The following is a 13,076-nucleotide window of genomic DNA, read 5'->3' as shown; positions in this document are numbered from 1 at the left end:
TTTTTTTTTAATGAAAATTATGTTTGCAGCACTTAAAACACTGACGAACACAGCCATCTGTATAATTTTGAGGAGAAACAGAAGACCTGCCGAGTCACTAAGGCAGTCATGGGGAATTTTTTTCCCATGGATGCACGATAGCGATGACGACCACAGACATGGGAAAACATTTTAACATGTCATAAAATTCTTTTTCGACAGCAGGGACACGGGAGCCAAATTTCCCCTAGCGGAAATTAAAAAACAAAGAGTTTAGCTGACATGTTTCTAAGAAGGAAATGATTTCAGAAAGAGCTCTTCAGGCAGGAGAAATGTGGACGAGGATGCCAATCTGCCTGAAACGGGGGTCGAAGTTCACAGGGAGATCAGACGCCCCTCATATTTCACTCCAGCACTCAGTGCTCTACCTGGCACTTAATAGGGACCCAATAAATACTGTGGATGAGTTTCATCATTCATTCAAACGCCTGAGGCTTTTACGATTTTAGTCAAGAAAACAGATGAGGATGCGGCAGAGGAGATGCAAGATGCAGCCTCTCTGACACGAGTTTTGGTGCATCTGCAGCAACAGCAGGAGGCCACACACACTCTCAGGGGGCAGAAGTGGCTTAAAACTTACAGTACTGCCCGGAGATGTAACCTCCGCAGCCAGGCAGAGTCGGGACGGGCATGGAGAGTGTCATCTGATCCCCTGTTCTATGATCAGCTCCGGAGTTTCTGACATCCCGGCAGGTACTTGTTGTGTGTAGACATTCAGAGATGTTCAAGGGTCGAAGTTGTTGATACGATAAGGACAGCTGAATTTTCAGAGTGGGAAGAGAGCCTAGGAGACTGTCTGGTCAAACCCTTTCACCACAGAGATGAGAAAACAAAGACTTAAGGAGCTTCAAGGCCTTTCCTAAAGTCACCTGGCTAATTTATGGTCAAGCTGGGATCAAAACCAGGATCTCTTGGTGCCTGGTCAAAAGTCTCTCCACTGTCGGCTTTTTTCGAGATCTAAGATGAGGTTGATGCCATTTCCTATCATAAATGCACAAAAAAAATCTGCATGATAGTTCTAACCTTCCCAATCTCCAGGTTAAAATAACATCAATGACAGCGCTCTAATACTACTTCTGCAAAATTCTCAACTGAAGTATATTCTATGTATTTCACTTTTAAGGAGAATGGTATATTAGATCAAAGCCAGTTAAGATCACGGTTTACCCCCAAAACCAACATTTAGAATGTGTTTCGCAGTTACTAGGTTCCAGCCCAATTTCCAATACTACTTTCATTTCCACCTGTGACATATGATCAACAACCAATATTTGTATACTGAGGTGCTTACAAGAATGTTGCCTGAAAGTGGTGCAGTGAGGCGGGAAAAGAGAACAGCAAACGGTCTCTGTCTCCGCTTAGCCTAAAATCTTGCTGGAGGAAAAAACCAAAACCCCAGACCTGATGCTTAAAAGAATAATCAAATGCCCAAGTAGACAGTACCGACAAGCGCTACAGAAGGGAGGAGAAAGGGAGGTGATAATGCGTAGAACAGACAGAAAAGATTCATGGAGGAGGTGTGATAGGAGCTTCGGTTCTGGCCTGGGGAGGAGGGGAAACGCTTCCGACAAGGGATGGGGAGGAAGTACGAGTGCGGAGGCGGGGAAAGAGGGCCGTGCTAGAGGCAAAGACTTTGTTTTCCGACCAGGTACCAGCTCTTATATTCAGTGTGATGCCAGCACACTTCTTCACACCCACCTGTAAACTATAAACTTATACTTATCCTCCTCTGATCACTTTCATTTTTCATAAACACACACGCACACAGAGAAAGCGAACTGTCCAAGGAGCCAAGAGTCCTGAGTTCTAATCTGCCCATGAATTGCTAAATGACAGGGGCCTATCAGGGCTGCTCTTGGGACCTCAGTTTCTTCCTCTATAAAATGAGGGGGCTCGGGCCAACGAGGGTCTGAGGTCCCCTCCAGCTCTGACACTCAACAATTTCTAGTTTTCCATCCTGCTCATACTTATGGCACATAACCTTAAATTAATATGACTAAGTCCTTCTCCATCACCTTCTGCTTCCCGTTTGCCTTTTCCCCACTTTGCTCCCTTCCCTCTCTCCTCTCTTACCAGGAAGTGTGCTGGGAAATTACCAGAGTGGGACGATCATGGAGTGTTTAAATTTTCATCAGATGCGTGTGTGTTGTAACAAGGCATGGACAACTGATCGACCTGGCATGCACATTAATAACGGAGTGTTGTGGAACATGCTTCCTCAACGTTATAAATAGCTCTTCTCTGAGCTTTGAAATGACAAGCTTTGCTCGTAACTGAAAACCTGAATGTGGGCAGGCCTATGGGGAGTTCCTCTGACATATAAATGTTTAAAAAGCAAGGAAGATCAAAACCCGAAAGTCTCTCAGTTGGGAAACTTGGGGGAGTTTCTGCCCAATGGATAGGTTGAGAGGTGACATAAAGATGAGATAAGGATGATATGAGAATAAAATGACATAAGAATGAGATGATTCATCCGTACTGAATTTTTTTTCCCTTTCTTTATATATAGTGAATGAGATCTATCCAGCTGGCCCAGAAAGGAAGGGAAAGCCCTAGGTGCCCCACCAGTTTAAAGGATGCTCTCATCTAACATCTATGAAAACTGCACATCCGTTGTCACAGGTGAAAAACGATCCAAAGTAGAAGTGAATGGATGCCATACTCCCCAAACTCTTGGTTGGGTTTAGTTGCTGCCCTTTGACACTTTATGACAAGGCTCAGATGGAAACAATGCCTATTTGGTTATATCTACATAGCCCATCCTGGGGTGAAGGTCAGAGATAGGAAGAAGGTTAGAACTTAAACAAATGTTGGCAGATCTGAACACCAACAAAGCTAGAAGGTAACTGCTGGCCTTTGATGTGGACCTTGAAATAAATCTCAACCTTTAAATTATCCATGGCTCTTGGGTTTTTTTCCCTTTGAACAAATGCTGTTTGTTCAAATATGAAAGCAAGGATAAGCAAGGCAAGGAGATATGCGCATTTAATCCATTTTAATGGACTAACATGCAATGGAATTTCCCTTCCCCTGGTCAACCAGTTGGCTATTTCCAACAAAATCTATATAGGGACCCACACTTTTACTGCACTCGGCGCTTTGTAATGTACCTGAATTTTCCTGGAAGTTGTTCAGTGGGCCTTCTCTTCAGGACACCAGGCCAGCCCCACTTACTGTAATAAACTAGTTCAACAATAGACCTGCTTCCAAACTGCCTATGAACGACTCCCTGAAACTTGACTTTCTAATGGAGAGGCTGCCATGGAATGCTAGGAGCATAACATTGACATTGTGGGGATCTTTTACGTGGGAGGGAGCAACTGTCAAATAACCAGGAGATTTCCAGCCACTTTGGAGAAAGAAAGCTGAGATGTCATTCCCGAATCCCAGTGCTTTACAATCCTTATCTAATTCTAAAAGAGAACGCCAAATGTGATTCCTGTGGTGTTTGCCAGAAATATTAAAGCCAATAAATAGGGGTATGACTGGTTCTACTTTTGGAAAATATGGCAAGTATGTCGATCGCTGTGGACTTCCGCAGCTATTATTTTAGAGTCAGCTACGTGTATGGACACCAAACTCACCCTGAAGCCATCTGGGGAAGCAGAAAATGCGGTGGAGACAACCAAACATAACTCCACCAGACATGAAATGAGATATATTTCAAAATTCAAAGGATGAGGAAATGTACACACACCTACCAGGCTAGTCAGGTTATTGCTAATATTTTTATGGTGAATTTCATGTTAGAATTTGGTTCCCCTTTGCATCTGGGGAATTGTCGTCTTTGTAAAAGCACATAAAAACGAATGGAAAATTCTGAGATTGCTCAGTGAGCTATGCAACGTTCCCGTTCTACCTCACAGGCTTAACTCCAGCTGAGGCTCACATTGAAAGTATCTGCCATCTTCAAGTCATCCTGAAGGGTCCTGGCTATTGAGGATTCACATGAAGGCCCCTCAGGCCCTCTGTGGCTGGGGCGTGTACCCCTTGGACAGCTCTGGGGGCTGTCAAGTTCAGCTGGGGTTTTCACAATCCCTGTTGATATCTGCTGACTGTTGAAATACTTCCCAGAATCAAATTACAGGGTTAAGGGGGGAATCTCTCAAACAGTAATAGGGAGATGGGGAAGGTACAGGTTGTCAGACAGTGACAACTGGGGAGATGTCAACATGAACTTTTGTGTTTATTCTTCTACCCCAACTCTCCTAACATCCTCTAGCCTGCTACCAAGTGTCTGGTAAAATATAGCAGTTTCCAACAAAAGCATAGCTGGTGAGCTCTTTCTTCAACTTGTTTGATTACACATGCAAGGTGAAACTCTGTTATCCACAGACAGTGCTAACACCGATGCCAAACTGTTCTACAAGGTTCCTGGAAACTTCTGAGCTTACTGTTTCAGGCTTACTTCCTGCCTTCCTTCCAATGTACTCATTCATTCACTCACTCATCCACCAAATATTTGTTGCATATTTCCATGTTCCAGGCACTTGATATATATCGATGACTAGGAGGAGAGACATGTCCTTTCTTTTGTGACGTTTATTATAATAAACCAAAACCAGAGTCATACCCATTTGGATAAGTGCCCTGAGGAACCTGAAGAGATGCAGGAATGGTGAGCCTGCTTGGAGAGGATGGATCAGGAAGGCCTCTCTGAAAGGGTGGCCTTACAGCCAAGACCTAAAGGATGAGAGGGATGGAAGCATGCAGAGTACAGGGAAGAGCACATCAGACAGAGGGAACAGATGTGCAAAGGCTCGGAGGTGGGAAGTAGCTTTGACGGGCTCAGCAGGAAAAAGGCCAGTGGAAATGATGCCTTATGAGGTGAGGGAGAGCTGACGTTGAAGAAGCAAGCACGGACAGCTTGAGGCTCGGGAGGATGAATGTCATTGTAAGTGCAATGGGAATCTACTCAAGGGATTTAAGTGGGGAAGACGTGCTCTGAATTATGTCAGACAATGTGTGAAAAATAGATTGAGCTGGAGGAAAGGCGGAAAGGGAGGAATTACACATGGCAGAAACTGCAAAATGTCTCTCTGTAGCCATTCTCCCCTCCTTCCTAACTCGGAGAACTCCAGTTTTATTCTGGAGAACAATGGGCCCAGTCAAAAAAGTATATTTCCCATTTTCCTTGTAGCTCGGCATGGCCACATGTAGTAATTCTGCACAACAAGACATAAATAGAAGCTTATTGGGGATCTTTGGGCAAGTTTGCTTTCTTGCTCTAAAGGTGCAACCCCTTCCTCTTCTTTTCTTCCTCTCCTTTTTCTTATGTGATTCCAGCTTGTAAAAACAAGATGTGATGGCAGGAGCAACAGCAGCCCTCTTAGACAACTATCTAAGAAGGTTAATATTGATAGTATCACAGAAACCTCAGGCCTGACAGCCTTAAACCACTGAGCCAGGGCCAACAAATCTGGATTTCACTGTGTATAAAAAGAAAAGGCTCCATTTGTTAAGATAAAGTTTGGCTGGGTTTTCTATTACTTACAGGTGGACACCATATTTAACTGACATACCAGGCTCTTATCCGCGTTCAGGCAGCCTGCACTTGAATGGTGGCAGTGAAAATGAGTAAAAGTGGGTCAATTTTGAATGTTGAAACAATGGGATTTCCTGCTCTCCTATATGTGGGCTTTGGTGGTGGGGGATGGTGGGTGTGAAAATTACTTACAGGATTTTGGTCTGCGAATTTATTAAAATGGGAAGGAAAAAACCAAAGAAGGACAGGTTTGAAGGTTAAAAGCAAGAATTTAATTTTTGATATTTTATAGGTGTGGTACCTAAGTGTTATCTATGATAGTAATCTCCATTCTTGTGGTTTCCATGAGGTGGGATCTTCCTCCAAAATTCCTGGCCCTGCTCTAGCCCTTCATTCTCTTCTTTTTCAGGGAGCAAGTGAACAAGCCTGCCTGTACAGGCTGAGCAACGCAGGTTTGAACTGCGCAGGTCCACTTATGTATACTACAATACTGCATCATCCATGCTTGGTTGAATGTGCGGATATGGAACTGAGGACAGGGAGGGCCGACTGTAAAGTTATTCTCGGATTTTTCATCCTGCAGAGGGTCCAAGCCCCTAACCCCTGTGCATTGTTCGAGGGTCACCTGTACTCATTCCCGTCTGCTTCTCCACGTGTGATGTGGTACATATGGATACAGGCTCCACAGGAAGAAGCCTGTGGTCCTCGGAGCTGCCTGTGGCTGGATGCTCAACCCCCAGGTCCAGCATCAGGAAGCCCATCATCGCTGCAGATCTCAACCCCATTATCCAATTCAGCTTTTATCAGGAGTAAAACACTGACGTTTGTATCCCCACGTGCTGGACTTCTTTGTCTATCTCTCAGTGGTTTTACACTTAGGTTGGCTTCTACCTGTATAATATCAGACACATCCCATTCTTTCAGCCACACGATGGGGGGCTTGTTTTTAACAAGTGCTTCTTTCAACAGGTATTGCAAGAAAAAAACTAAAATCCCTCCCCTATTCTAATGTGTGGCTGCCTTCCTATCTTCCTTGTGAGAGTCAAGGATTGAGTCTTCCCTGCCCAGTCGGACTGTAAACCGCACAGAAATGAGGATTTATTTAAACCTGACGCTAGTGAGCAAAAGGTAATCAGTGATCATTCTACTGTTCAGGCAGTGGGCTTCTTGCCATAACTTTGTAGGAACTGTATTATTAGAATGGTGTGGCCTTTCCCTCTCTCCCTTTTCTCTGCTATCAATCCACCCTACCCCACCTACTAATCAATTCTCTGCTTCCCTCCTTTAAAAGGTGGTCTGGGTGTTACAGGACTTTAGCCTAGCCCTAGTAACCCCAACTTCAGAACTGCTGGGCATACACAGTCGGGTAAAAGGTCATTGCTCACCACCAGGGAATCTAGGTAAGGTGGTCTGACAATGGTCTCTATCAGATTCAGCAGTTCCGTTTTTCCTTTTTTTTTTTTTCCTACAAAGACAGGGTGTCCCAGGTTGGTCTCATACTGGATATTCGGTCACTTATCAGAGTTTATGTTTGGGAGTTTCCTTATGTGACATTTTACGCTGTGGCAAAAATGGTCTTTTGACAACAAAGTCATATAAAACACATTTACAGTTAAGATTCTGGTTTTTCATCCCCTCCTCTCTTTCCATCCTAATGGATATATTATGGCTGGGGCTTACACTGATGAAAGAGGTGATGGGCATTTTGGCACATTATGTCATTGAAAATAATACTTATTCTCAGAATGAATATGTAAATTGCATATATTGCCATCCCGTGTAGGGTCCTGCACCTGGTGTGGAATGGAGCGTGGCACCGTTACAAGTGTCATTTAATAGCTTTTACCAAGCAAGGGCACAGCAGCAGCTGTGAGGCATGATGCCACTGTGACATTAACTACAGACACAGAGTGCCCATAAAAAAATATATGTCCTTTGTTTTGAATAGAGCCCTGGGTAACTTCCCTAACTATTGTTCTATGAGAAAGCCCCGTTTACACCCTTTCATCAATTTAGGATCTGGACGTGAAAAATCATCGGCATCCAGTGGTTCAGGCAATTTGCTTTCCAAATGAATAAAGGACAAAAAATAATACTGCAGAAAAATCTCTACTCCTGAGTTGCCTGTGTTGACAGCCAAGGCTCACCTCAAATAAAGGATCCTGAGGAGGAGTCTTTCTGACCTTCTTTCTAAACAGAGCCCAAGGACAATGCGTGACAGTGTATTCAGGGGCTGCTTCTACTCTCGGCACGGGGAGGATGTGTGGGTCTGGGTCTCACCCACAGGTGAGGGTGGCCACCCAGCAGGGGCGGTGTGAACTGTAGTGGGTCCAGCAGGCACCGAAGCATCTGTCTGCCCCGCCCTGGGGGCCAGGCCGGGTGTTCTGCGGAAAAGCTACAGAAATGCTGCTCACCTTGAGAAGTAAGCTCTCAGGGCGGGGTCCATGTTCCTCCAAGTTGCCACAGGACATGAAATCGGTTATGAGGTTTTGCCATTCGATATGGAGTAAGATGGGAAATTATGGGACTACTTACCCCCAAATGAAAAAAAAAAAAAATGAGTACATAAGAAAAGGCAACATCATGACAAAAGAGATGGCCCCCAAAATCTTACTTACATTGAGTGAGGATCCCGGTTAAGGCATTTTTGAAATTCTCCTTGGCTTCCTCCATCTCCTGCTCATGGGTGGCTTTCTCGTTCATCAGCCGGCGGACGTGGCTGTTGGCCGACTGCACCATGGAATAGAACTGGTTTGCAGACCGCCGGTTTACTTCCCCTCGCTCAATCCAGGACAGCAGCACTGTGATGGCCTCTGAAAACTTGCTATCGTCTGGAAATGCAAAACCACCAAGTCCAAATCACGCCCAGGAAAGATTTTCGTTTTCACTTTGGTTCCTCTCTAAAGGCAAAGCACGGTCCATCCTAACGGATACGTTTTCAGAACTTGACCTTGTGAGCTTTCCTGCGACTAATGGCTCCATCATCTCTTAGCTTGTCTTCCCTCATCTAACTCCACGGCACTGCACAACCACCCAAGAAACAAAGGGTGGTTCACCCCCTCACTACCAACTCAATGAGCTCAGTTTTCAAAGATCTGCTCTGGGCATCCTTTGAAATACGGTACAACCTCACTCTTCCACCAAACCCAGATTTCTCTTTCTTAAGACTGGCTCGAAAAACTGTTATCCACCTATTTGGCCTCCAGTTGATTTCTTTATTCTTTCACCAGAAATAGCATACAGTGATACTAGTTTTCTGACTTAGAATCTGCTGAGTTATTGTCAAGATGTGGAGGACAGATTAAATTACTTTTAAAAGTGGTTGTGATGTGAGATATTGTTCCCAAGGTGGTAGTAGGAATAGGTCAATTCTTATTCTACTGCAGTTCAAAACTAATTTCACCTTAGGTTTAATAGAACATATTTGTTTAGGCTGAAAACTAGAATATTTCCTTGTTTTCAACAAAAGAGGACCTGATCCGGGGTGGTCAGTGTTTGCCTTGGAAGGCGACTGGAAACCCATTTGAACTTGGTTTGAGGGGTGTGTTGATGGGGGGAGGGGTTCTAGCTGTAAATAAGTGATAAAGTTTATTTCAAAGAAATCAATATACTTGCCCGTTTGCAAATAGTTACTGGAACAGATCTGTGTTTTACGACTGACTTGGAGGGTGAAGAAGAAGCAAGTTTGAAGGAGATTAAGTTAATTGGAAGTGGAAGCTGTATGTCGGTTATTACAACATTAATTGATCCTATTGCTGAAGGCTCACTGCGTATTTTCCAGACAAACTTGAGGAGATGAGCCTTTCATCCATATTTTTTACCCCCGAAAAAATGCGATTTAAGAGAAATATCCTAGAAACTAACACAACATTGTAAATTAACTATACTTCAATAAAAATTTTTTTAAAAAACCCAATAGTTTCCAAGTAAACTGAGTAGAATCTGAGTTCTAAAAATAAGAGGCAAAATTAGACTAAAAGATTCAGATGCTTCTCACGATTCTGACAAATACTAAGTGACTACCATGTTCCCTCTACTAGAGGAACACCGGAGACATCCTTATACACTGTATGTGTATATTCCATTGTTTATATATTATTATATATTGTGTGCATACATATACACACATACATACATACACACTCTAGATGAACAGATAGAGGGTGATTCATATTTAGTAAAGGAATTTTATTTTATTTTACTCACCAGAGGTTTTACAATCAACCGTCGCCGTTAGTATTTTACACACCATACAAAGTCTGCATTTGCGGAGTGCTTTGTGAATTTTGCAGAGCGCTGTGGAAATACCATTAGTACCTTTTCTCCCAGAGGCCCCCTTTCAGACCAGGGCACTTCACTGCTGTGGCTGCTTCTTGCCCAGGAGGTACTTGCACTGAGTGAAGGCGGGATCGCTTGACCCAGTGCCCGTGGATTCTCCAGGATGGAAATCCTGCTGTTGATGGACCACCACCCCGGGCCCTCTCCCGCCTGGGTGGTGCCAGTCTGGGCTTGGGGATCAAAGCTTTACTCCTGGGCAAACCTGCCCCCTCTGCCCTCACGCTTTGATCCGAGGAGATAAGTGGCCTGGGGAAGGCCCACAGGGCAGCCTGCACGTGAAAGACTCAAGTTTCCTTGCCAATTTCAACCGACCCGTGAGCGAGCGCGCACTTGTTCAGCGTCACAGCTGGTTTGCACAGTTTTGTTAACTCTGGAATTTCAGTCTGAGTTCAACCCTCAGTGAACTCCAGCTGCACGGGGTTCTTATTTCATGGACCAGGGCGGCTTGTATACGATAGAATCCATCACACAACTTAACACTGCGTTCAACCCGTGGAGAGGCCCATAATTCAGCATTATGCTTGTGGGAGCGCCACTGCAACCCTTACAGTCAGAATAAATTCTGCCTCTCTCCCTCTCTCTGCCTCTCTGCAGATATGTGTTAGGAGAATGGGCCTCTGAAAAGACAGCAGAAATCAACCTAATGCTTATAAGAAATCTTTTTTTTTTTTTCCCCTCTTAAAAAATAACAACAACAGAAAAGAGAACTCTGACTTCATGGACCATTTTTCCCCTTTGCTGTGACTTTCATCTCTACGTAACACAAAGAAAAATCCTAGATGTTTTCGTTATGGGGCTTCCAAGGAGAGAGAGAGAGAGCAAGGGGGTCCCATCTTTCTTTCACCCTCGTACGGGTGCAGTTTTTTTCTTCTCTCGCTTGTGGTTACGCAGTTCATAAATACCCTAATTTACTGTCAGGAAGAACACACTTAAATTTTAAAAATGCATGTTTCCTTGAATGACCTAAAAGCCAAATGTTATTGTTCTTCACTCCTAGACCTAAAGCATAAGTTCACCAGCAGATTAGAGTTAATTGATAGTTTTCAGAAAGAGAGACAGCAATTTTAGGATTAAGCAACTGAAAATACTCAGTTGAAAAAGTAAGTAGGCAAGAGACTTTCTAACATTGTAACAAGTAATAGGCAGAATTCCATTTTCTCAGTATATAGGAATAAAATAAAAATATACATTATATACTGTATATATCTTATATATACATATATATATGGCTTACTACATAGTTTTGAAAACTCCCAATTTCATCCTCATTTCTGAACTTTCTGAGGCGGGCTGGTGGATGACTGATGTACTGACGTTCAAATTAACTGTGAAAACATTAGCTAACGTACGACTGGTTAAGTCTAGTCGATATCTGTTGCCATGTAAGAGGTGACTTTATATTAAATGAAGACTAAGTCAGCAGCTCCCCCTGAATGGCTACAGGAGGGTGTTGGGAGCGGTCATTTTCAATACCCAAATGAAAATTCAATTCTGGATTCAGGGGAAAGATCACAGAGAAAACAGAAAACAATATAAACTAATTTAAACAGGATTTAGATTGCAGCACTCTTAAAGCTATTCATGCGGAAAGAAATTAACACGGCTCATAAAATTCACATCAAGGACGCACTTATAAAGATTCCAAATACTTTCTGTGAACATGCATGGGTTTAACTCTGAACATGGGTGCCCTTCAGAAACTAGAATGTGCAGACATGCCTTCTCCACACAAAGAACTGGGAAAATTGGCACATTATGGAGTGACTATGGACCATTTGCTCATTAAAAATTGCGCAATGTTTTCTAATCAGCGTCTTCACAATGTCACACCTGCTACTGCAACTGCTTGCTCCATGGCCTCCCTTGATCTGCAGCTTCCCCTTCAATCCGTTCGCCATTCCTTTGTCACACTCCTCTTTGTTAAGGACCGTGGCCTTGTCTCCCTACTTTTGCATGTACTGTGCACTCATCCTAGGGGCCCCGGAACTCCTGGTCCACCCGGTTAACTGTTATGCTTCCCTCAAGAGTCAGCCTAAGTGCCTTTCATAAAGGAAGCTTTTCTGCAACCCTAACATGAATTCGGTGTCCCTTTGCTACGTTTCCACAATTCCCTACATATCCTGCTATGAAAACATTAGTCACTCTGTACAGTGATTGTTGGTGCATGTATCCACTGGCCCTCCAGTTCTGAGGGGTCAACGTGAGAAGAAAACTTCCAAAACATATTTCAGTCTTCTGCTCACTCTGACTTTTTCCCTTCGTAGTTTCTTTCATTATACTCTATTTCTAATAGATTTGCAGTGCATTAGTGCTGGAAAGTTACGGCAAATCCAGTGGTCAAAAGTTGGGAAATACCAGTTGATAATAAACATTTTAATTTCAGGTTGAAGAGTATTTTCACATTGTCTACCAGAGATAAATGTTCTCATGGCACTTAAGCTGGCTGGTCCTTTTATCCTTCAGGCCTCCGAGGTTATTACCATAAGCAATGAAAGTTAAGAGAGATGTCAGATAATTACACAGAAGCAGAGCTTTCCACAGTAAGCTCATCAGCTTATCCAATGACTTAAAAATCTTTTTGAAAGTTGTTTTTTTTTTTTTTTCTAAGTTCTGGAAGGTAATAACCCTTGCATTTAGCTTTGTATTTAGCTTTTTAATTCTGGGAAGGTAATAACCTTTGTATTCAGCTTCGTGAGGACTAAATAATATTATAATGATTATCACACTTCAGTATCGCTATCTTGAATCCATACCCAACTTACTTCATTTCTCGTCACATCAGAATTTGTCAACCTCCCTTCCTATCCCTCTTTTCCACGTTTACTGAGCACGGGGCACATAGTAGGCATTTTAAAAATTGCATATGGGACACATCTTTGCTAGTCAAAGATCACAAGCATGAACCTCATTTGGGGGCTTATCAAAAATGCAGCCTCACCCTACTCAGGCCTCCTGACTCAGAATCTGTGTCCTAGTCCAAGCGTTTCATATGCACATTGAAACTGGAGAAGCACTAGAAGAAATCACTCAATAAAAGCCAGGGAAACTGGTGAGGCGCTCACCTAAGTTAAAAGATAATGAAAACCTGAAATGGAAAGTAGCATCTGAGAGAGTGGCGAATACGGAAAGGCTCTGATGGGATTCTCATGAGCTTTGTGAATCCCTGTCCCCAAACCCTGCACCCCCATTTAAAGAAGAGCTGCTTAAACGTCAG

At 43.4% G+C, this 13,076-nt stretch overlaps 1 protein-coding gene across 6 annotated transcripts in view; it reads right to left on the bottom strand.

Annotated features, from left to right (window-relative positions):
* ENOX1 (ecto-NOX disulfide-thiol exchanger 1) overlaps positions 1-13,076 on the bottom strand; it is a 312,330-nt gene that overhangs the window by 142,890 nt on the left and 156,364 nt on the right. For all 6 annotated transcript variants that reach the window (XM_068526692.1, XM_068526691.1, XM_068526690.1 and 3 more), the window contains one exon: positions 8,143-8,355. In XM_068526692.1, the coding sequence (XP_068382793.1) occupies positions 8,143-8,355 (213 nt within the window). The remainder of the gene's footprint in view (positions 1-8,142; positions 8,356-13,076) is intronic.

Source organism: Eschrichtius robustus, chromosome 18 (genome assembly GCF_028021215.1).
Source record: "Eschrichtius robustus isolate mEscRob2 chromosome 18, mEscRob2.pri, whole genome shotgun sequence".
Lineage (NCBI taxonomy): Eukaryota > Metazoa > Chordata > Mammalia > Artiodactyla > Eschrichtiidae > Eschrichtius > Eschrichtius robustus.
The sequence above is the reverse complement of the archived record's forward strand: the minus strand, read 5'-3'. Positions and strand labels throughout refer to the sequence as shown.